Raw genomic sequence first — 26041 nt, 5'->3', positions numbered from 1 at the left:
AAACTTATTACATAATAACATTCATTATTAATTGTGTAATACTTATTATATTATATATGTATGAAATCTGCAAATATTGCTAGCAAAAAAAATGTGATGGCAGTATTTTTTCTGCCCTGCAAAACAAACTAGCAGCGGTTAATATAAGTAGGACAATCCTAACCGTGTAAAACACAGGCAGCGTTCGTGTGGCCTTAACACTACAGGTTAGCTCTAACACCAGCTGCAGTTTAAGGAATGCAAAACGTCGCTAGTGTCAGACAGACTGGCAACATGTAAGTGCACCACACGTTGTTGATTAGTAACAGACTAGGCACATGTGCACCGCACGCTGCTAGTTATATCACACTAGTTGTGTGCGGAGCACATGTTGCTAACGGTACCTTACCAGCAGCATCGTACTGACGGCATCCAGCCCGAACACGGTTGGCGGGCTATGACGCACACGGTTAGTAAGGGGTTCCTGGACTAGTGAATGCCGAACTCAAGCTTTTTCTTCTCTTCTTTAAGCAGGTCTATCCTCCTTGATTGCCTTCATGGCTTTCCTAGTGTTGTGGATGATATCTTCTTGAGATTGAAGGATGCACCTTTGCTCCTTGGCCATCTTGAGCTTCCCTAGTAGTATCTCAATCTTAGCCCGATCCTCTAGTTGTTGCTTATTCTTAAGATCTACTCCCTCCGTTCCAAAATAGATGACTCAACTTTGTACTAACTTTAGTACAAGGTTAGTATAAAGTTGGATCATCTATTTTGGAACAGAGGGAGTATGATTGTCTGGCTGGTATCTTCCATGTCATGAGACTTCATGCCATCTTGGTAGTCAAATAGCTTGGATACATCATCCACAAGCTGGGTGTACTGACTGGCCAGCTGGTCATTCTCCTTAAGCTTGGCCAAATCTCTCATGAGCCTGGTTTCCCATCACCTTGCCACAATTCTGCTCATGGTACCTGTCCCGCAACTTTGTTAGGCACTTCTAGAGTATCCCGGGCCAAGGGCCATCAACTCAACTCATAACCCCACAGTTAGCACCCCACTGCAAATGCAAGATACAAATTAGAACACAATCTAGGTAAGCACTACCTAAATGCAAATTTAGATGCCACATTTACACTACTCTCTACAGAAAAGCCACTACCAAACTGCAAACCAGGAGCAGCAATTAACTGAATATGACTTAGCCTAATAGGACATAATTCAATTACTTAAAAAAACTTATTGAAAAGCACAAAGGCACTGACACAAGCATAATTCAGTTAATTTCAATGACATTCAGTTACAGTAACATGGAGTAAAAATCACAATTCAGTTGCAGTGAACTGCAAAGTGAACTAACAGAGTAGCATTAGCATCTGACAAAGGGTGGAAAGCATAATTCAACACTATAACAGATAGAGCAACACGAGAACTATGTCCAATACAGAACTAGGGCTGACACTACCATCATCCACTAATGCACCTTCAGTTCCAGTTATAAACAACCACAAAGTGCTTTGTATCCACTACAAACCTACCACTAATAGAGCAAACATTCAGTTATGGTTAATTTGGTACCGCAGAGTAACATTTAGTTAAATAATCAGGCGCATGCTCATGATCCTTACCTGGGCAACACATCCTAGGAATCTCCTCCCGGTGTCAATGCCTTCAAAAGCCACCATCTTGTTGGGCCTCTGCCGGTGCAGAATGCACTTTATCTCGGATTCCACCACAACATCACAGAAACTTGGCTCCATGATTGTGCCAAGTGTTTGCTGCAACCATCACAGCAAGATCGGCAATTAAATTGAGCTCAGCGGATGAATACAAGCCCAAGTCATGTAACCCTAACCTTAGCAACGGTCGTCAGGTGGTGCCAGCCGTCTCCCCAAGTGCATATGGCTCGGACATGTGGGTCCGCCTACGGGCCAGACATGTCATAATCTGACTTAAAAACCCCAAAGCGTCAACCAAGGAAAAGTGGTTTGTTAGCAAATGTTAGCACACAAATACTCCCTTCGTCCACGAATAAGTGTACTTCTAACTTTTGTATCAAGTCAAAATTTTAAATTTTTGACCAACTTTATAAAAAAGAGTAGTAGCATATATGATATCAAATTGGTGCATTATGAAACTACATTTCAAACCGAATCTAGTGGTACTAATTTAGTGCCATAAATGCTGCTACTTTTTTCTATAAAATTGGTTAAAGTTTTAAAACTTTAACTTAGTACAAAATCTAGATGTACACTTATTCACGGATGGAGGGAGTAGTAGGTTTTAGGACGAAAAAGTGGTAGTTTTCTAGGACACATACCTGTAAAGTGGTAGTAATTTTCTGCTAAATACTCGAGACGCCTGTCAGTGCCGCAAAGGTCGCCCCCGGGCCGACAAGCACGGATCCGAGCATGCTGGTGGCCCAGAGCGTCCGGAGGAACCGCTTGATGGGGGTGACGTAGATGTGGATGAACACCAGCAACAACTCCATCCCCACAGTCCGATGGCGTAGAGCAGGTCTGCCGCGACCTCCTCGCGCTCCAGCGAGGGCACTAACCGGAGCAGCGGTAAGAGAGAGGGGAGGCGGGTGAAAGCGATATTGGTGCTAGGTGCCTTAAACCGAAGAATATCTCAAGCACTCGAGCAAGCTGTGGACGCACATTGAGGACGAAGGGAACGCGCTTCTGTCCTTCTGTCATTAAACTGATCATTTCTTTTGGCTTTCTAGGCTATAGATTAGTGAACTTTCTCTTCTAATGAAATATATCTTTCAAGTTTTCGTACAAGTCGTACTTGGAGGAGATCGGAGTGGGCAGAGATGGAGAGGAGGGAGGCACCTGGGGCGAGGTGGTGGTGCTCAACGGAGGCAGGACGAGGTGGAGGGGATCGCTAGTGCGAGGTCCCGAGCGACGGGGTCGGGGTGAGAGGCAAATTCCAGATGAATGACAGGCCTCGGGACAGCATTGGCCTTACACGTGGTATCCATCTTCTGGGAACTGGGATCATGACATGAATTTGTGTAGCTGATTCCGTGGCAGCCAAACGAGGTGTTTTTGGAATTGACAAATGAATTCCACGATTCCTATCCCAAATGATGGATGGCCAAACGAGCTTGAGCATTCCTTTGGAAGGGGGTTGACGGTTGAGGATTACAAGGGTGGCCATTGCTTGCTTAACTGGCGAAAGGTTTGTAGGCCAAAGCACTTAATGGTCTAAGCATCAAAGATGTTGCTGATTTCATCACGGCTCTCGGGATTAAATGGCTCTAGCAGGACGGATGGATCAAATCAATCCTTGGGTCGGCACCCGTCTGTGAGTGAACAGGGTTTATTTATTTCTGCAACCACAAAGTTTTGGACTTCCCGTTGGTTACAGGGGCAGACCCCAGAGTGGATTGCGCAGGGAATTAACAGGCTTGTTCCCACAAAGAACATCACCGTCAAGGCGAATCTTGGAAAACAAATGGATCTTCCTCATCCGTGGCATCATTTCGACCGCTCTGGTCACTCTGTTCATCAACCTCTGGATTCTGGTCAGGGAAGTGAAGCTTTCCCCTCGCGCTAAGGACCGTATTATGGCCTGATCGTTACCCATTCCTGTCAGCATTTTTTTCGGAAAAAGGAGATTGTAGTGCAGAAAAGCGATCCATACAATTCTTGGCGACAACGGTTTTTTGAACTAAAAGACCAGTAGTATAGACAAAAATTCCTATGAAATAGGATCCTACAAAATTTCCATCGGACAAGGCCGCATCTCAACTAGCGAGGCGAGATTACATGCTAGGCACACGAGCGGCTAGACTCCAAAGGGCTGGAAACCCGTGGCTCTGTTCAGAAGAATGCCAGAGACGCAGGTGCATGCGAGGCATGCGAGCTGGTAGACTCCGAAGGACTGGACTAGTTAGTTACATCAGGTGCATGCTAGGCACACGAGAGGCTAGACTCCAAAGGACTGCACTACTTAGTTACATCATATGTACAAGTGTTACCGAACAGAGACGGAGATCAGGACTCTCCCCCAGCCTTTCTACTTCAACAGCCAGACCTTTCTTGTTCTAGAGCCGTCTGTTCCCCATATCTGCAGTCGATCCCCGGTGTTGCTGAATATACATCTGCACATAAAGATGTCAGTTTTTTTTCATATCCTCATTGGTACTATTATCGTGAGCGCAAAAATAAACCATTACCAGGATCTCATCCAACGAAGGCCGGTCAGCAGGTTTCAAAGCGGTCATTCTACCATAAAGTTCGCGGTCGCCCTCATAATCACCCTTCCAGCCATCTGGAGGCCCTTTATCTCTCAGTTCCTCAAATGCCAACGCTCTCTCCAATAAAGACCCAAATCGTGTCAGCAGCTCAAAAAACATTACACCGACTGAGTAAATGTCAACCTGCCAAAAGATAACCACGAATATTCAGTGTTTTACCAAGCATAACGCACAAGTGCAAGAAACCGAATGAGCAGAAACCAACGGCAAGCACGGATGACAACGCAGCAAACAAGGAGGAAGACAGCAGGATGTGAAGCAAGTCGAAGGCGAGACGGGTGTCTCATGTCACCAAGAAGCAGGGAAAAGCACAAAGAAAAAAGGAGTAAAAATGGAAAGAAAAGAAAAGAGAAAGAAGCAAATGGCAAGAAGAAACGACGACGAAAAAGTAGACTTGTCTCCCTCAACCAAGCAAACCAACGGCAGCGATCGGAGGAAAGCATGTTAATAGCCGAAGCTCTAGCATGGTGAAACCACAAGTTAGCTACAGAAGTATCCTTTGAGGGCTACGGAACTGTCTTGATGATTTGGTGTTTGACTCAATGTTAACCACGTGGGGCGAAAGGTCCTCTGCGCTACTTAAGAGACTGGCGGCTGCTGCACAAGGAGACATTGAAGGTACTGGATTGCTTTACAGCATATCTAGTAAATATCCTCCGATGACCGCTGGGCCTAACCACGATGATTCACCATGGGTGATGCAAGCAAGCAAGAATCTTGGCCTGACTTCGGCGAGAATGCGCCATCACACAGTGCACCTGGAGGTAGTGGGCTCCTCTGCACTTGTGCTTGTACCATGTCTGCTTTCTAGTTTATGGGGCAAACATATTTCATATTCTCGCAAGTTTTTATGCAGTTTCCTTCTGTTCTGAACTCCAGGCACTTATCCTACACTACTTTCCAGCTGTTTTTAGTTGTAGGACTGGACTCTGTATGGTTTCATTGTGTTGCAATGGAACTGGGGAGAGACTCTCTGGTCTTCTGGAAAAAAATAGCCTTGGGAGTATAAAATGCAATTACTTGCTGCTGCTGTTGCCATGAAATACAAGTCCACTACCGTGCATCTCCCGGACACTGCTTCCTATTGCAAGTCTACTAGCTAGCAACGTGCACAGTGGACGCCCCCAACACAGCTATCACTAGGTGTCCACCAGCCATGGTTTTCAATTTCAGTTTCAGAAAAATTTCAGCACCAACCGAAATCACTGAAATTCAGTGAATTTCAGTGATTTCAGTTTCCATTTCAGCCAAATGACCGAAATATTCACTTGAATTCAATTAAAAATTTGAAAATTTTAAAAAATATTATGAAAAATATTGGAATTGTTGTGCTATACTGAAATTGCTGAAATATTTTGGCCGAAACGTAATATTTCAGTGTCTGCTGAAATTCAGTGAATTTCGCCGAAATCTCACTGAAAGTGAAAACCATGCCACCAGCCATTCCCAGACCTTGGAGCACCACCTGCACCTACGATTCCAGCAGCACTACCTCCAGGACCTGCAATAGTAGCATCTCCAGCAGCCCACCCACGACTTACGCTTATACTGGCAGTGATGGCAGCCCGACATGAAGAAGGCCTATGTAACAACTCCACTGAGAAATTCGTGGCTGGCCACTGCTGCAAAAAACACTTCGTCCTGGAGATTGATCCAGGTGCAGACGACAGCAAGGAAGACGTTTCTATGGAGGCTGCAAGGGGCTAACAGCAGTCTTTAGTCCAGTTCGAGGATGAAGTGTCCAAAAAGGGAGAGAGATGTTATGTCGGGACATACCTTCTATGGGGTCATTTTAACTTGGGGAGGGACCCCACCCACCTGAAATTCTCGCGTGGGGGTGGGGGGGGGGAGGGGGGGTGTTCTCACCATGGACCTCCGAGGTGATGCCGGCAGTCAACGCGCCTGGTTCCTTCGATGTGGGGAAGCAGGGGATCGAGCTCGTGCTCGACAGAAGGCAGCAACGGCGCAGGGACGCGGTCAACGCAGGCGGTCGAGGCAGAGGCGATGCAGGTGCGGGAACACCGGATCCAGGCAGCGGCGCGTCCGGCAAGAACTTGGCGACGGCGGCTCCTTGCTGCAGCAACTACAGGGAGAGAGAGAGAGAGAGAGAGAGATGTGAGCCGAGAGGGAGAAGGAGAGGAAAGAGGGAAGGGCGGAGGGGAGCAGAGGGGTGGCCTGATAGTCGAGGTCGCCGGCAGCAGGTCGAGCCGGGGTTAGAGGAAGGGGCCCATGAACACCCTGTAACTCGTCCGTGCGTCTAGCAATTTCGATAAGGCCACCAAGGAGGTCACGGCTGAAATTAAAGGGGATAAGTATCCTTAGTAGTTTAAATCTTAGATATTTTTTTATTCTCAAGTTAGTTATTTCCTAAAGTTTATTAGTTCAGCTAGGCGTCCAAGTTTGTAAGCTGGCTATATAATGCCTAGCAATATCAATCAATAGACAAGCAGAAAAATAATCGCAATTATCCTTCCAGTTTTTCCCCTGCTCTTGTTGTGTGGCAGCCTCCTTTTCCTGGGCGCCACACCTCATCTGTCCAGGGGAGATCTAACCTATCAGCCTAGCACGTTCATAACACATTACGAAACAAAAGAGAGACTGCCAATATAAAGCCAAAAGGCAACAAAAAAACAAAGATCCAAAAGAGGAGCTACTGAGGAAACCCGGCTGAGACACAGAAAAAACAGACATGCTGCGAAAAGAAACCTGGCAAACGGAACGGGAAAAGATGGCATGTAACAACAAAAGTGGACCCTGGTTGTGTAAATAACCAAGTTGGCAACAACTAATAGAAATCAAACACATACCTTCTCAGTTATCTTCTCATCACTGTCAAGCTCTGGCGCCAAATAACTTTTTGTGCCACAATTAGGCGTACCGCCATATTTTCCGAGCTCGTCTTGGCCACAACAGGCATCTCCAAAGTCTCCAATTCGGACTTCATAATCAGAGCCCAGGAATATGTTATCTGGCTTAAGATCCTGGTGAACAATAAATTCACGATGCAGTGTTTTGACACCTCTTACTATCTCTTCGAAAAGTTTCCGCCTATCCGGAATTGAGGCAAACTTTTCAGGCAAAAGCACGTCCGTCAGTGTGCTGTTTGGAAGTTACACGAAAAGAGAAGCAAACAATCAGGCATTAATAAGGCTAAATGATGATGTAATAATGCATGCATTGAGATATAAAATGCAGCTCCCTCCTTCCACCAAAAGCTAACATGTTCATGACACAAGTTCATCCATCTGTGGTTGCATTAGATATATAGCTAGCTAATCTAGTTCCACCCTTGTGCACAAACTTATTCAAATTGGCAAGATTGAGAACATTGCATAACTCCCAGACTTGGCAAGATGGGTGCAGGCCAGTACGACTCCCACTCCCGCGTGCTGCAGATAAAACTCAAGCGCTTTCTTTGTTCTTATGTGATCTAAACTACTGAGCACAAAAATCATAATGGCCGAACAACTTAATGACGACACAGTTGTGCGTCACTCCATTTTTCTTCCCTGACTGTTGCCCATAAAAGGGCTTGGAGCAGCATAAGTGCAAGGGGGAAAAGACAAAAGCAGAAGGCATCAAGAACACGAGCGCGAGAGCAAGACTCCCAACTCATCATTCGTCAAATCAACGACATTACTGAAAGTGATGCTTAATCATTTAGAACTATTCTCTCAAGTTCCCGAAGAGCATCTCTAAATTACACAAATTGAAATAATAGGGGCTGCTGGGTGGTTGGAAATTGTAGTTGAGATGATATCGTCTATATATCTGCATCGAGTAGCTTATTGAATGATGCCAGCTGCAACCATTTCGGCTTTCAACATTAGGCAGCATCATCATCTGTCAAGACAGCCTACTTACCACGTCACATATGGAAACTGGAAGGGGATTAATGTACTGCAGAAGCTAATACTCCCTCCATTTCTTTATGTAAGGTGTATTATTTTGGACACGGTGACCAAGGCGCACAATTATAGAGGTGTTAGGACAAAAGTGTACCCTTGACAAATTTGTTAGTGGCAAGTAAATCAGTGAGTGCAGTAAAGTAAGAGATACATGCAATCGAGACAGAGATAGTCTCCTTTTGATACAAGGAGAGATACAGAAAATCAAAAGAGAGATACTTTCCTCTTTCTGGAGGGATAAAAAGGGAATTATGAGGATTTAGAAGAAATGCACCTTACATTGTGAAATTTTATCAAAAAACAAATACACCTTATATAAAAGAACGGAGGGAGTAGTTACTTATTCTAGAGCATATCTCTCAGATATGTACTGGAAAGACTCAGCTAATCCAGGACCTTAAAATTCGAGATGAGATTGAATTGCGATCATATATGCATGTTGCTGCCTCTGCCTTATATTAACAACGTAGAGCTTCATAACGCACACCAAATTTGAGAACTGTCCTTATTTGCATAGTATTATGGAGAATGACAATGATTAATCAGTACCATGTGTCAGAACAAGAACATAAGACAAACAAGATTTCCTGCTCGGGTCACACAAATCTGCAATGATATTGCTGAAATCCAAAAAATAAATACTCCGCTTACGTCCTATAATTTGCATAGCCATTTAGTGAAGAAAATTTGAAAACTGCCTGGTCAATTAGAACCATCATATTTTCAGCATCTTCACATTAGGCTATATGTATGAATGAGTGAGCATATGCAGTGTAGATGAGTTTTTAATGAACTATGTGTATTTAGAATCAGGCACAGGTTAAGTCCTATGTGAAGATAAAATATGCAGGCTCTGGCTACTGACATGAAGCATATGCATAACTACGTTACTGCTAGATAAAATATGTGTTGAGCTAAAATCATAGTAACAGAATATGAACCTTGCGCAGAGCTCTAGATGGAGAAACAGATAATCTTCTTGTGGGGGAAGCCTTTTGTGATTCCACGGTTCTATCCAGGCCTAAAAAAAAAATTCAGAAAAACCTCGAGAGCAACTGAAGGGAAATTCTTGTAGACATTACCTGAAAAAGCATCATAATGCGCCCATTCTCAAACTTGAAATGATGCTAACTTCCCTAAATAGAGAAAAATAACTTAGTTTGAAAATATATTTAATAGATTAGGTTTAGAAAATAAAATAATTTTAAATGACCTTGGCTCTTCGAAGCAAGATGCACGCAGAGGGATGCATTTAACAGCACATTTACTACCCGAAATAAGGCACTTAAAATTTTTGCAGTCGCTAGCTTTGCCTATGACAAATAGAAATACAAATATCAATTCATAGACTGACAAACAAAATATTTGTACGAATAGTATTATTAATAACTCTTACCAAGTTTTTTACAAACATGGAAACTGTTGATTGACGGTTTCAAACAAGCTAGAAGATCATCAACAGTTTCAGAAGGAACCTAAGATTTTGAAAACTAATATTAGACTTTTAAACTACAACACAAGCAAATATAGGGTTAAGGGATAATTTATACATACGTTCGTTTCAAAATCGATTGAACTGTTCGCATTTTTGAAAACCTGTAAGAACAGCCATTCTTAGTTATAAATACATTACAAAGAGTGTTAAAACAGTACAAAAGCTTAAGCAAAACTTAGTTATGGGCCTACACTGACTGTGGTAAAGGGAGCAGGAATAGGACCATCCATTTTAAGAGAAAACTTGCATAGCTCTTCCAATTCATCACGTTTCAACCAGATTAGGCGGTAGGCTTTTGTTAATTTCCATTGCTTGCCACCTACAAAAAACAGAACATCACGGATCTTTTATGGCTAGATGACTTACTTTTCTCCATTGAGAAGTTGAACCGGTATGGGCCTGGCCCATCTACCTTTGGCCCAAGTGGCATTTCTAGTTTAAGTATCTAGGAGGGCCCTCTCCTTGTGCAACCTAGCAACTGGCGCTCCTGAACAGCCGCCACAGCATTAGAAGGAGAGGTGAGGTCCTCTCAGTTCAACAAAAAGGTTGCCCATTTTTCCCTTTGACATTGATTACCTTACCTCCGACAGAAAATCAAGTTTCTAATCCATATATGACCAACACGCATTACAACAGAATAAAAGAAACAGCGAACAGAACTCCCTTTCCTTTTTAAGGTAACTAACTGTCTCATACTCTCCAAACCTCCCCTCTCTTTCTATCTCATATTTATATTTAAAATCACTTCTTAACAAGACCTGTACCTGCCGAGAATCTTCATTAAATGGACCAACTATGCATGTGAAGGCAATCCAGATGATCACAACATGTGCAGGTGTATTTCAATTCAACAAGGATGTCTTATGATGCAACCAAACAACCCGACAAGTTTAAATGACTAGATCTAACTACCATGATGCATGTGTCAAACTAATTACACAAGTCACAAATATAAGAAGAGTGACATAAATCCCCCAAAACATTCATATGCAAATCTGCAGACCCTGGACTGTACATGGCTGGTGGGTGGAAAGTCTAGCTCACGGTTTCAAATAGTGCAAAGCCTTGAGTTTGCAAAATCTAGCCCTTGCTGCTGGCATCTGGATAAGGACAGGGGACACTAATTTCTACGGTGCAAGGCCTTGATTTCGCAAGGGTTGATGTGCTGTATTCCCCAAGCAGCAATTTCATTGCTCACAAACTTGCCAGCTGGGAGCCTCATTGGACCTTAAACTACAGGAGCTAATCCAAACATGGTTGTTGGGTGTAAACTCTAGTCCATGGTCTCAATCATTGCTTGAAAACTTAATCTAGACGTGTTAACTCTTTTTGCTGACACTAGTTCCTAGCTTATTCCATTGAGTATTGGAGAAGGTATGGCACTAAATTCAGTACATGCATTAGGTGAATATACTCTATGCCTGGGAACAAACATTTTCCCCGATGAGTGAGAAATTACATATATAGTTATCAGATCATATGATCGAATTTAAAACAAGTTGAGAACTTACTAAAAAATTTAAGCAACAGGTGCTTCTGCGCTGGCCAAATACGAAGCTTAATCAGATCTTGGTCAGTATCCCCATGCTCCTCATCTCCATCCTCCTTGCTGCATTCTGAATCATCACCACTATCATAACCTCCAGAAATTGATCCATCCTCATCCCGATCCTCATCCTCATCCTCATCCTCATCCTCCCCATCCCCATCTTCATCCTCATCCTCCTCATCCCCATCCCCATCCTCCCCATCCCCATCCTCATCCTCATCCTCATCCGCCCCATCCCCATCCCAGTCCCAGTCCCCAATCCCCAAGTTCTCCTTGCACCCCAGCCCTCTCAAAAATGACATAGCACCACCTGTTGATGGGAGGGCCCAGTCATCATTGCTCCAGTTGGATTTCACCATCGCATAGTCGTCAAGGGTCAATGGGAGGGACTGGTCGTCTTCGCTAGAACTGAATTCCGCCGCCGCATAGTAGTCCTCGGCCTTGTCAGCTTCCAGCGCAGGCTCGCCGCCGTGGAATAGCAGCCGCGCAATGTCGATGGTGTGGCCGTCTTGGACCACCGCCAGATACAGAGCGGGCTCACCGGCGAACTCTTGGTCGGGATCATCAGAGCCGCCCTCCACAGCTCGGGGTGGTGCGACAGGGACAAGACCAGCTATTTGAACCAGCGGCGATCCATATTATGATCTCTTGTAGAGACGAACTTCGGTTGCCCCGCCGCACAACACCGGCGAAGGAATCTGTAGGCAACAACAATATACATGAGCATATACAGAACATCTTATTTCTGTTCGCTTCCTCAAATCGAACACATTAACGTACGCACAAGGAGCGTCCGCTCGCATGGTCCACGTGGCGCCTTCGCGATTGGTTGGTGCGTGCTGGAGAACGAAGAGAAAAAAAGAGAGAAACACATCAGCCAACCCTAGCCCGTCGATTCCTCTCCCTCCAGCTGTCGCCGCCACCAACGTCCTCCCCCACGGCCTGCACCCCACCCCTTCTCTCCTCCCCTCACCTTCCTCCCACCACTGGCGACCTCGTCCCCTCCCCCTCGCTGTAGATCGAGCAGCAGGTCCAGATCCCGGCCACGGCGACGCGAGCACACCAATGCAGGGTCAAGACGTGTGAGGAGCTCGCTCGCTGCGACCTGATGCCAAAGGAATGGACAAGGTGAACATCTCTGTTCGTGACGCGACCCCAACCCTACCCTTTCCTTAGCGAGCGACGGTGTGATGCACCTCTGGGATCCACATGTCCCTGTCCATGCCGATCGTTCGCGCCCGCGGCCGCTGCCGCAACAGCCGCTGCCCTGCCGCCGCGCCGTGCCTCCCTTGCAGTCTCCCACCGCAGCCTCCTCGTGCCTCGCCTCGTCGCCACATGCACCATCCGCGCCTCCCCGGAAGTACGTGCTCTTCCTGGTTTGGTTTCCTTTTGATATCTCGTGGATACTTAGTTTATGGACTGGACTGAAGTTTTCCAACAATTTGATGAAACAAAGGTTTAGCATGATATTCCTCAATTTCATAAGATGCACAAGCATATTTCTATGCTCTTTGTAGTATTATGTCTTTCAACTCGCGTAGTATTGCAAAACTTGTGTATAGTCTTTGTCTCCTTTTTCTACAACATCAGAAGTTCAAAACTGAACATGTATAAAAATATTGTTTAAAGGAAATACAATGTTGTAGAGGTTAATCTTTGTTGAGCCACATGTGTTGAAAAGTTTGTGTATAACTATGTCATGTAAAGGGAATAGTCTTAAGTAGAGGTTTACCCTTGATGAGCTACATGTATTCAGTATGTTGTGCTGATTGTCTGTTCTCATTGGTGCAGCGCTGACTGAGCCTACTGATATGTAACTTGAATCCAACAAAGAACTCTTTACTCTATTGAGTTGGTGCAACTACGTTAGGCTTATCTGGACCTGAAACTAAAGATTGAATTCTTTTTCCTGTAAATACAGTGAATAGGTCGACAAGTGCGAGCGCGTCAACACTGTCGGCGATGACGATGGTTGGTCGACTAGCAAACAAAATGGTTACTATTATGACTGTAATGCATTGGTGTTATCGCTGACACCTTCAGCTACTATGGGATCCGCCTCGCCCAGGTATGCCCATGTCCATTGCCCTTATCTGGATCCACAGCCCCTCTTTGTTTCTGATTATTGTTTGTTCTTATATACTCTCAAATTTCCATGAGTGCGATAAGATGAACGAGTATCCCGTGTCTGCGGCAACTCGCATAGCCTGATCCGGAAGTACGTGTGTGCTGCAGGCATTGCTTCCGCAGCAACGCCAAGGACATTGGCTTTATCAAGGTATGAGCCACCCCACTGTTTATTGATTTCCTGAATCATGTGCCTGAGTTTGATGACTGCTGAGTAGTAATATGTTACCCCATGTTTTGCTTTGAACAATATATATGCTTTGTCTACAAGGCCTCTTGGTATGGCGCACCAGTTTTAATTTGTTGGAGACTACCATTTGATAGTGGGAGTTATTGCATAATGTAGTGTAATGTATGACATGTTAGATTCAGAATATATCTGTGTGTTGCTCTCCTCTTTCCTAGAGTAAACCTGGTTAAGTTCAGCGATCATCACATCATGTTCTGCCTTGCATTATTTTGTATTGATTTGATGAATGTGTAATTTGTACGCACCATAAGGCATCTTGGAATGGACGGAGTTGTGCATAACTACATGATATTTGCTCTGTTTGTTTGCTGTTCACACCTATATAAGTCTTACTCTACTGCATCTATCTCCAGTCTCAGCTATTTTTACTAACCGTCAACTACCAAGTTTTTCTGAGCATGCCAGTCCATTTCAAAGCAGAACAAGTTGAGTGTATTGCAATTGCTCAAATATTTATTAAGTAGGCCTTTATATATTGTATATATATCTATTTCCTGAATAACGATGATTTATTAGAAATTGAGATGATTTTCCTTTTGAAGAATGTTGTTTTCATTTCCACTTTTATCTCATTAATTGTAGGTTTTATGCTTCAGTTTTTAGGTTTGGGTAAATTATTTTTCAAATGCATATGTTGTGTCTGAATACCTGAATGTCTGTGTGTAGCTAATTTCTTGTATTCCTGTTCTTTTGTATCATCCCAATCTTTTTATACTGATAGCTGCATTTGCGCACTAAGAATGGATTTTCAGTACCCGGGTGTCCAGTCACCCCTTTATCATCACCGTACATTTACAATTCAATGCCTGGAGATATGTACCAGAGAAGAGTAGCTATCTTTCGTTTAACAGGCTTGTTCGGTCGCCAAGCCATATCGGAACTAGACTGGCACAGTTCCTACTAGGCGGATTCCAACCCTGAGACGTCGAAAGGACATGTTGAAAAGACGTGTCTCCTTAGACATGTTGATACTGTAGATAATGAGAGAGCGTAAGCGCATTAATAAAAAGAAACAAAGGGTGGCTAGACCGCTAGAGTGCCTGTATGCGTCTGAAGCAGCAGGAGCAAGGTAAAAAAAGGCTACTTACATTTTACTACTCAGTGGGATCTTCTGTGAGCAATGTATATACTCTGGTTCACAAAAATACTGTTTGGGGAAGGGATACAGAAGAAGCCACATAGCTCTTTACATAAGTAATCTGAGGCCTTCAGAAAATTACTGCATGCATGTTAGACCGTGGCTAACATGCACCGGTTATGAGTAGTCTCATCAAACTGACAAGCTTGACCTGCTGCCAGCCCACGCATAGGCCTAGTGCCTGTTGCCTAGACCTTTCTTTATCTTAAATGACCTGTTTAAGTACTGTGACACTGCAAATCGTATGCTGATGTGCAGATCATAGCACGAATCTTAGCGGAGCTGAACGGGCAGATAAGGGGGAGTCTGGACTCCCGGGTGCCATAGCACCTTTTCGTTTGTGCACTTGTTTAACAGTACCATTAAGAATGAAAACCTCAAAGGAAGCAAGGACTAGGAAATTATCATCAAACTGTGGTGTTTCACCGAGGACGACCTTTATCAACAATGAAGTAATTGTGCCTGGAATTTGCTTTGAAATTTTCAATGCTTTGGACCTAACTCAAGTTATAATTTTGTAGTTAAACCACATGATATTGTTTTCCAATCGCATGTTTTTCCTACACAAACCATATGAATTTAATGAGCTTGCTTCACTACTATATGCAAAGGTATCATCTAAAAGAAATTATGGGTTTCAGATATGCTCCAGTTTTATTGCATTTCATTATATACATGCCAGGCGGCTGCGCCCACATAAGGGACAAAACTTGTTTTTGGCTCACGCCTAGCTGTCCATTGTGTGGATCATGCACCAATTCCATCTGCCAAATCATATTTCTGGGGTTTCCCCTCTTGCTTACATTTCCATTTGTATACTTTATGGATTATTCAATCTTATTTGTTTAGTATATATAACTTGGATGTCTCATGCTTGGTAGGAGATACATAATAAGGGAATTGAGGCAAAGCAGTTGAAATTTAAGAACGTCATGTGCTCCTATTACTTTGATCAATCTGCAGTACTGTTTAGCCTATGAGCCAATACGGGTGACCAGCGTGAGAAGATGGGGCAAGGATGAGGCCCTTCGTTTGGCCATGGTAAGATCCATGCGTGGACCTCAGCCACCCGAACGACGAAGCCGTCATCGACCAGATCGCGAGTTGTACTCGGTGGAAGGCAACGGAAGACTTCCCTTTTCGATCAAGGCCAAGCACGCATGTCTAATCCATGGTTGGATCACATACCTCTTTCTTTTTTCATGGATGCTCTAATTTTCAGATTATGCCAGCATTTTTTTAGACATTGAATTAAATGACTATGCATGTGTTGTTGCACAAACTGACTCACATCAATGTTTACATTCAATATGGTTCTGTCAGTAATTCTATATGCCTGCTCCTTTTTTTAAAAGTAGGTTGTTCAACTGTCGTTTAATAGTCTTTATATAATGGTGGTACGACGACAAGGATATGCTGATGTATTTGAGCTTCTTTGCCATAGTTCAAAGTGTGTAGTCCGGGCTATGCTTTATATATGTTCTTTTTGGCGTTGACAATCCAACAGAAAGTGTGCCCTAAATTATAGATCAGTCCATTCATCTCGCCTCTTTTTTTAGGTGGCAGGGTCAGATGGATTTTCGTGAGCTTCGCCATGGTTTTCTCTTCTGTTACTTGGTGCAGGGCCTGATGGAATTATGCTGAACTGTAATATTTTGGTAGTACAGAACGGTTCATTTATTATAGTTGTTCGTTGTAGTTTTAGAACCGTGGCATTCGATTATCTTGTTATATTCATTTTCCCCTCTGGTGGCGTGTGTGGTCGATGCTTCAGGTTTGCATCTCCTCCCGCATCCCTCGAATCCTTTCTGTATTTTCCCTCCCGCCAAGGAAAGGGAGATAGAAGCATCTACTCGAATTAGTGGTCAAATCATCCTAAAGAATCATGGTTAGCTACATCTAACTATGTGATTGCATTTGGAGCTAGAATGAAGTTAGGTTCGTCTCTTCCCTGGAAACTAATCAGCTATGTCATCTCCATGATTTGGGAGATTAAATAAAGAGCTAGGTTGAGGTTTCACGGGTCAGCCTATCAATTTGTGTTAGGCTGATACAAATAATATTTGTTTAGTTTATACAAAGGTTACCTGACAAATTCATCTTGCTCTTTGCAAATATTAGATGATATAAGTAATGGAAGCACTATCTTTATGCAAACAAGAGCGCACACCTCCACCTGAGACTTAGAGGTGTGCGTCATGTGTTTCAATTTCTGATAGAAACACATAATATTTCTATTTCGCTCTTTAGACAATCGCATGCACGTTGCACACTTATGGCATGACCAGGAATGGAAATGCACAAAGCAAATGCATTATGACTCGATGCTTTAATTTATAGGAACATGTATAAATTGTGAGTTGCTTTTTGTTTGATCAACATTGTTTCTTCGTACGCTTACATGGTTATTGATTTGGTGATTATTCATCATTTAATTTTACCAGTACTTACATGATTAGTGCTTTTGTACATCCCTTGCAGTGAACAAGCAGACTAGCAGAGAAAAGATTGAAGGTACTTCAAATTTTATTGAAGAGGATTCTGATGGCCGGATTTACAAGATGCTTCATATGTTGGATCAAATTCTCAGTATGATCTTTGTGTGCTCCTTTTTTTATACGACTATGTTCTAAAAAGAAGAATTAATATTTCCTCTATGACGGCAGTGGCACGATGGTTGAGAGGGGTGCTTTTTTCTTTGATGCCTCCCCAATACTATTTCATTCTCTCCCATGTTTCCCAAATCTGAAGTTACCATTCCATGTTCTGTTTCTGTACTTTCAACTCCTAATCTCAATAATCAGAACCTCCATGGCAGATGTGGAGACCGATCATGAACCTCTCCTTTCACATCAGATTGTGTCTCATCTAAAAAGCTTAGGTCTTATTCCATCAATTTTGGCTTAATACATATACCTAATAATTAAGCAAAGAATTAACGCATAATTTGTTGAATGACTACAACTTTCTGAACTCAATCTACAAATTTGAGAATGTACCTTTTGCATTTTTGAGCAAGGAAGTGAATGTTGTGTTCATATGACTAATGATGAAGCTCTAACATTCAAAGTTTAGCAACCATCTTGTGAGAAGAGAGATGGATGCAATACACAGATTGTATTGATGTCAGAGGTATATGCTATTTTAAGGGGCTTTGCTAGCACAGATTCAGTATAGTATAGTGCAATACGATTAACCTGAAAAACTAGATAGATACAGACACTTGTTGTGAACTAATCTACTTCAATATATCTCAAATATTGATGACCTTCTCCTATGATTTTTGTCTTTTCGGATTCTCAATATCACTTCCAAAGGTTTATTTTAGTAACCTTCACTTTTTTGATATTGAGTTGTTCCTTGAACATAGATCCTTCGGAGAGGAAGAGTTTATATTGCGGGCAAGGAATCAGATCTTGAGGTGACCACACATCCATTCAAACCAGGTGACCCATACTTCCTTTTATCTCCCTTGCAATCTTGATTTGGCTCACCTCCACTTCCATCCTAGCTTGCTCTTTTGGGTTACTGTAGGTTCGTTGCTGGTTCGTTGTCGGACAGTTAAGAACTGAAATAGCTGAAGAGAACATTAGGAGGTGATGTTAGAAGTTTGCTTGTGTGCTACCTGCTGTTGTGATTAGAAGGAATTTGCATGTTCTCACAGAATGGAAAAGGAGGCACTATGGTGAGACTTGACTAAATGTAGAGTTTTGAATCCCTTTACCATAGTAGTTTACATATTCTTTTCGTGAGGCAATGATTAATCAGTGTTAAAGCTGCTCCGCATATTAGTAAAACAAAATTGTATTTTAATTGGAAAGTATAGTTTCTTTACAGAACCAGCGACCGATCAATGTTGAATTAGCTTTGAATATTTTGTTGAAGTTCATTGAAGCACTTGTTTGGATCTTTATATACCAACTATGATTGTTTCAGTACAAACAGGAGAGTGGAGAGGGCGCCTCCCATCTGGCACCGCCCCAACCTTCTCTCAGGCGGCGCCACCAGGTGGCGCCCCAATTGCTAGTCTGTAGACAACAGGGCATCACACACGCATGAATTTCCTCTAGTGACAGCAGCACATCTACGGAGCAATATACATGAGCATCTACTATCAGTGGACAGATCCGTGAGCAATATGCATGAGCAGTAAACATGCAACCGCACATCACAGCACAGATCCATGTATTTGTTCACACACATGTAGCAGCACATCACCATAGCACATCACAAGTCATTGCCAGATGCAGATTAATATATATAACATTTATAAACTATCGGGATTTTAGGGCTAGAATAGCTACCATATGCAGTAGTAATATTCTGGAAACTCAAAATCAACATAAATAAGGTTACGTTGGTTCACTGGATGAAACACTAAATAAAGCAATGCAGAAGGTACATATGAAAATCACAAATCCTCGTGACATTGTGCATTCTAGCTTTATATATGCGTTGGCACCACTTACGAGAAACTGGTACTCCCTCCGTCCGAAAAAGCTTGTCCATCAAATGGATGTATCTAGAAATAACTTGGTGCTAGATACAACCATTTGAAGGACAAGCTTGGGACAAGCTTTTTTGGACGGAGGGAGTAGTTAGCAAGTATTCATGTAACTGGCTAAGAGCAGCAGAGAACTGTCCAATCACTCAGAAATTGTAAGGCACATACCTTTTCTCGTTTGTTTGTCTCAGGTTCCATTGCCTTGAGCTCTTTCTCCTTTTTCTTCACATCCTAAAGGGAGATAAATGCATGCATGACATAAGGAATCGTACATAAACAAACTACTGAAAGGATAGCCAAAACTATCTTTGCACGTGAACAGTGTAAATAAAGGAATAACTATCACATTTCCTATACAGTTTTACTCCATACAATGAACTTTATAAGGCGCATTTTGGCCTGGCATATGAACTAAGAAACTTCCAAGACTGAGAAAGTCACCAAACAGAATGACTAAAATACCCTTATATTTACTGCTTTTGAAAGATGCAAGAGAATGTTTTATGTGGTTGGTACATGCATATATTCTTATAAAATTATAGTGAAACAAATAATTCACAAAAATAACAAAATTAATTATGCATGGATGCCTTATTATTTTGGAAGACAGACCAGACTTTTAATATCTTCACCAAAAGTAATTTGGTAATAATAAAAAATAACCAACGAAAATGGCAAAGAGAGCATTTATCCACTTATAGTAAGAAGCTAAATTGACACAAGAGTGAAGAAAAAACTTCTCAAAACTAGAAGTACCTTAGTTGAATCCATAGGAATGTCCACATTATAAAAACCCGCTGGCTCGTGGGAGAGAGGTGAGAGCCGAGAACTGGGGGCAGGGGGAACGCTTCCTCCCTGTAGAATATGAAGCATTTGGAAGATATTAGGAACAGACAGCTAAAAAACAAAATTAGAAGCCTCTGAGCAACTTAATAATAGCATGATCTTCTTTTTGCCGGAACAATTAATCTGCTGCTCAACAACAATATTTTATGTAATGTATACGTAATTACATCTGAACCATCAACATACCATAGCATACTATGAAAAATCAGACGAAAGAATCTAACGATTGAAAGAGACCAAAAGCTTTGATGGGAGCAAAGATAGTTACTTGCTGCATGCCTACGCAGTTACTTGATATTAGAACTTGAGACTGGTTTTGGCATTAGATACCCGGTAATCAGTAAATATGCATGACAAAAAATATAAAATATTTTGGCGTGCTAGTATGTTACTGAGCATTGCCTGCCAATGCATATATGCTTCCATGGGCATGTGCATAGGCACTTTAAGTTTTGCATACGATCAACACAACGGGGCGTGTTTAAGTTGATTACACTCAAATGTGGTCTTATTACATCAGCTCAATGACATCACCAAGAAATAAACCTACGTGTTCTATGCGATGACAAGCGACATCACAAGTTGGGTTAGCTAAACTAATAGGCTTGTGCTTCACTGTAGTTTGTCTATATATACACACATGAATGTAGCTTTGACATCATTTGTTCTGACTTCTAGCGCTGCCACTGCCGGGTGGTACAAAACACCTTGCGACATGTACAGTTCAATTTTTGGAAATTTCCACCTAGAGCCCTAGAATTTGAGAAATCTCAGACTTACGATTTTTATCCATGAGCTATCTATACAATGGCACTGGTATCATTAACCATGTACTAACATACATTTACCTTGTAGCACATTGGTGCATGGAAACCACTTGAATTACTGAACTCAAAGCATTGGATCTATAATTAAAGATGTCCTAAAATGCCCTGATGTTGAACATATCATGTTGAACATATCATACAGTAGTAGCCAAGCTCCGACAACTTCACACTTGTATTCATCAACTAATTAACAAGCAAACCAAGTCATATAAGACCGGTACCACACACACCATATTGTGTTGGCCCGCTACGACAGCAAATCTCAAGTTCCAGCAACCAAGCTACATTTTAGTTCACGCATCGCGCTTCCAATCACCTAGCACAGCTACTAATCATCCACTGGGCAGCCTAGTTCATCACACGAGCACAAAACCAGAGCTAACCAACCATTTCCAGAGCAATTAGCGGACACAACTACCAAAGCGTAATCCCCAACTCGAAGCGCACAAATCGGCACCTCCCCATCGCATCCCCATCCCGCGTTCGGAGCCTCAGATCCAAGCAACGCCAGCCTCAAATACGAGCACAGCCCACGCGAACCAGACCGGTTTAAGAAAATAAAGGGATCCCGAGATCTACGCATACGGGGGAAGTATCCCGAGGGCTGTTGCCGACGAGTGAAGCAGGGATGGAGGACTCACGGCGAAGGGGTTGACGTCGTCGTCCTCGAAGTCGTTGCGGCCCGCCATGGGTCCGGCCTCCTCCTTCTCCGACAGCGGCCATGGACGTCGCGGTGGCGACGAATGTGGGCGGTTGACGTCGCCGTCCTCGAATCCGTCTTGGCCCGCCATGGGTCCGGCCTCCTCCTTCTTCGAAGGCGGCGATGGACGACGCGGTGGCGGCGACTGCAGGCGGTTGACGTCGTCGTCCTCGAATCCGTCGCGGCCAGCCATGGGTCCGGGTCCGGCCTCCTCCTTCTCCGGCGGCGGCGACGGACGACGCGGTGGCGACGACTGCAGGAGGTTGAAGTCGTCGTCCTCGAATCCGTCGCGGCCCGCCATAGGTCCGGCCTCCTCCTTCTCCGAAGGCGGCGATGGACGACGCAGGCGGCGGGCGGCGTGCTCGCCCCCTCCCTCTCTACTCGCGTTGTGAGACGGGGTGGCTGCGCGAGAGGTAATCGCTGGCAGGTGGGGCCCGCTGAGGACGCCAGGTGGGGCCAGGAATGCGAGACGCCAACCTGGCGGAGTGGACTGGCGGTGCGAGGCTGAAGGTCTACTTGTGGTCAAACCTGCCTAGATTTTTTTTTTTTTTTGAGACAACACACGAAGCTTTTTATTGATTCGTCACAATGTTTACAGGGACGAAAGAAAGATCTCCGGGATGGCCTAACCATACACGGCGGCCACCCCCGAGAGATAAAGCATGCTTCGCTAAGTTGTGAGCTTCATAATTTGAGCTCCTAAACTCATGGCTAAACCTACACATATCAAAAGTTGCAGAATGGCTTAATATTTCATGCACAATAGCACCATATGGAGATGCGTCCTCCTTTTTCAGAGAGTCTACTGCCTTCTTGCAATCCGATGCAACATGAATACGCCTTTGGTACAAGTCCTCCGCAAGTGCAAGGCCTTCTCTGATCGCCATGGCCTCCAGCGTTTCCGGGTCCCCAATATGCTCTATGATCAGCGCCGAAGCTCCCAAAAACAGACCATCTGAGCTTCTGCAGATTGCACCCACAGCCCCGAAACGGGCTTGCCTTGGTGCGGCCGCGTCCACATTGATCTTCACGCATCCCGTGGCCGGAGCCTGCCACTGGGTTGGTCTTGCAGCGTCAAACCTGCCTAGATGGTCCGGCACGGCCAGGCACGCCACACGGGCCCCCCTGCCTAGCCGAGGCACGGGCCCCATATTACACGCGCCGGCATGGCCGGCCCACTTGGCCTGCGTGGCACATTTCGCCCAAATACCTCCAAAAAATACTGGAAATTTGGAGGTATAAATTCAGATCATCGTGTGGGTAGTATCATAGTAATAGATGGAATAAATAGTTACTTTCGGAAAACGGAACATCAAAGGGCATTTGGTCTAGTGGTATGATTCTTGCTTAGGGTGTGAGAGGTCCCGAGTTCAATTTTTGGAATGCCCCTATATTCATCTTTTTTTTTGTTCTTTTTACCGAAAAAATGAATTCCTTATAGATGCCATGAAAATCAATTTGTGCGAGGTAATATTTGCATTCAGAGATGCATTACGACTTGGGCAAGTGTGCATGTACGGAGTAGTAGCTGGAGCGTTCTTGCGCGCAGCTGCCGACGCACACAGTATCATTAGGCTTCAGTATGGATACGACGGCGACCTAAAACCCCTCTCAGGCGATTAGGGTTTCACGATGGATACGACGGCGGCCGCCAGATCTGATCGGCGGGCCGCACCAGATCTCCGACGAGGGATGGCCGCAGCTTCCCAACACGCAAGTGGGGGGACGCCTCCTGACCCTCCCCGATCGGCTAGGGAAAAGTTGGAAGAAGTGCTCAGGAAACTTGGCATCACCGAGGAAGAAGCTACGCCCTTGGTGATTGATGACGCAGATGATGGCAAGGCGAAGAAGTGGTTACTGGCAGGCAAGGTCCTTCATCGGCACCTATTCCACATCCAAACTATTACCAGTGCCCTCCGCCCAGCCTGGGGGAACCCAAGGGGTCTGCAGTTCAGATCCATGGTGGAAAACACTTTCATGGCAGAGTTCGAGACACAAAGAGATCGAGATAAAATTTGGATGGGCTCGCCATGGCATGTCAGCAAACATGCAGTGATTCTTGCAGATTTTGAAGATCACATGAGACCTGATGAGGTGACGTTTGACCGGCTCCATCTATGGGTACGTGTCCCAAATTTGCCCGACAATCTGCGAGATGATACATGGGGCAGATTGATAGCCCAGCAAATTGATAAGAATGCAACTTCGGTTCAGTTTGATCATGTGGGGGGCTTTTTGAGAGCTAGAGTCTCCATTGATGTCAACAAGCCTCTGCGGAGGTGGATCTTGATTAATTCAGCCAAGAGGAAAAAACAGGAGATGTATGATATTCAGTACGAGCAAGTGCCTCACTTCTGCTTCTCTTGTGGCCGCTTAGGGCATAATGATCTTTACTGCCCTACTCCAGGGCCCAGGGACAAGAATGGTGATCTTCCCTTTGGACTCATGTTAAGGGCACCAGAAGAGAGGAGGAAACCTGCCTCGGGTGATAACACGAGCAAAGAGCAATATTCAGGCCCGAGCAGCAAGAGAGAATCCAAGAACTCAAGTAATGTGGGAGAATCTACTGAGGTGAAGTCTCCAAGCAAGAACCGACCCAATGCAAAACGGAAAGAGGCACCAAAGCTGGTTTATCGCAGAGTTGAGCAACCTCTCCTTATCACCGCAGGAGAACAGATGGATCTAACTACATATGATAGTGGTAAGGGGCAGGAAAGAGTCGAGGATGCAAGGGATGAAAAGGGACTGCAAAGGGAACCGAAAAAGAAAAAACCTACACCTGACAACTCGGCGGCGTCTGCGGAGCAGCGCTGCCCATCCCAATGAACATCATCAGTTGGAACTGCCGGGGGCTTGGGAACACCGAGGCAGTTCGAGAGCTTCGCAGCATGGTGAAGCAAGAAGGGCCCACCCTTCTCTTTGTTATGGAGACGAAGATAAGGGCAGCGAGGGTGGAAAACCTAAAGTTAAATTTGGGTTTCGATGGATGCTTCGCAGTTGACAGTGTCGGTCTAAGCGGAGGCATTGGTTTGTTTTGGTCAAAGGATGTTTCAGTCCAACTAAAAAACTACAGTACCGGCCACATTGACACTGTGGTGCGGAAGAGGGATCAAAGCTCTTTCGAGTGGAGATTCACGGGTTTCTATGGTGCGCCAAGGTCAGAGGACCGTCATCACAGTTGGCGCTTCCTCCGAACCCTGAACACGTTACCCCATGATGCATGGGTGTGCATGGGAGACTTTAACAAGACCTTATATGGAGAAGAACACTTTAGCCGCTCAGCACGTCCTGAATGGCAGATGAGAGCGTTCCGTGAGGTTGTCGAAGAGTGTGCTTTCCAGGATCTGGGATGGTCAGGAGTCCCGTTCACGTGGGACAACCGACAGGCTGGAGAAGCGAATGTCAAAGCTAGAATTGATCGGGCCTTCTCAAATGAGGCGTTTAGGCAGCAGTTCAGCTTCACCAATGTTCGTCACATAAGTGCAGCCGAATCAGACCATTGTTTTGTCCATATGGTGTTTCAGGAGCAGCAAGGGGACGCAATGCATAGGGGTTCACGACCCTTTCGTTATGAAAATGTCTGGCAGACACATTTGGACTATGAAAAGGTGGTGACAGAATGCTGGCTAGCTCAGCAACGATCACCAAACCTGCAGGGCATTGTTGATTCATTGAGTGCCATGCAACGGCGACTCGAACCTTGGGGTAAGAAAGAATCCGGATGCCTCGCAAGGACAGTCAGAAAGCTACAGCAAAGGTTGGACAAACTGCGACGGCAGTCTGTAGGACGTGGGCCTTCTGATGAAGAGAAAAGCATGATGCTTAAGCTGCGTGAGGCTCTTCGACAGGAGGAGATATGGCTTCGCCAACGATCGCGAGTGTTATGGCTACGCGATGGTGATCGAAACACCGAGTATTTCTAAGCACAAGCGAAACAAACGACAGAGAATAAACAAAATCCTGGGGCTGAGAAGGCCAAATGGCTCGTTGTGCGCAAATGCTGAGGAAGATATTGAAGAGATCTTGTCTTTTTATCAGGCTTTATACACCTCTCAGGGTCCTGTGGATGCCAGTGAGTTGTTATCGCATGTGCCTGTCCGCATCACTCCGGCGATGAATGCAGCTTTGGATAAACCCTTTGAACCAGAAGAGGTGCATAAGGCACTATTTCAAATGGCACCGTCCAAGGCACCAGGGGTCGACGGCTCGCTTCTTTCAGAAGCATTGGAAACTACTGCGAGATGATGTAACTACTGCAGTGTTGAGCTTCTTAAATGGTGGTGAGCTACCTTTGGGTTTGAACGACACATCGATCACACTCATTCCAAAGGTACGGAACCCACAGTCCATCTCACAATATCGCCCAATTTCCTTGTGTCCGGTCTTGTATAAGTTGGCTGCTAAAGCAATCACAAATAGATTGAGGGAATTTATTGATGAGATAATTAGTGAGG

At 44.4% G+C, this 26041-nt stretch overlaps 1 protein-coding gene, 1 long non-coding RNA gene and 1 pseudogene across 2 annotated transcripts; 1 reads left to right on the top strand and 2 right to left on the bottom strand.

The window, feature by feature from the left end:
* Window positions 1-2320: 2320 nt before the first annotated feature.
* LOC123153722 (uncharacterized) lies at window positions 2321-12418 on the bottom strand (annotated as a pseudogene).
* Window positions 12419-13122: 704 nt separating this feature from the next.
* LOC123149249 (uncharacterized) lies at window positions 13123-18604 on the top strand. The gene is made up of 2 exons (XR_006474547.1): window positions 13123-18156; window positions 18245-18604. It is a non-coding gene; the product is annotated as an uncharacterized lncRNA (long non-coding RNA).
* On the bottom strand, window positions 18109-22064 carry LOC123149248 (protein PRRC2A). Its single transcript, XM_044568868.1, has 4 exons — window positions 21529-22064; window positions 19971-20069; window positions 19383-19445; window positions 18109-18287 (listed from the first exon to the last, which is right to left on the bottom strand). The coding sequence occupies exons 1-4, from the start codon at window positions 21886-21888 to the stop codon at window positions 18201-18203; spliced, it is 609 nt and encodes a 202-aa protein (XP_044424803.1). The 5' UTR covers window positions 21889-22064; the 3' UTR covers window positions 18109-18200.
* Window positions 22065-26041: the final 3977 nt, after the last annotated feature.

This window comes from Triticum aestivum, chromosome 7A, assembly GCF_018294505.1.
Source record: "Triticum aestivum cultivar Chinese Spring chromosome 7A, IWGSC CS RefSeq v2.1, whole genome shotgun sequence".
NCBI classification, from domain to species: domain Eukaryota; kingdom Viridiplantae; phylum Streptophyta; class Magnoliopsida; order Poales; family Poaceae; genus Triticum; species Triticum aestivum.
This window is presented reverse-complemented; position numbering and strand designations above follow the sequence as displayed.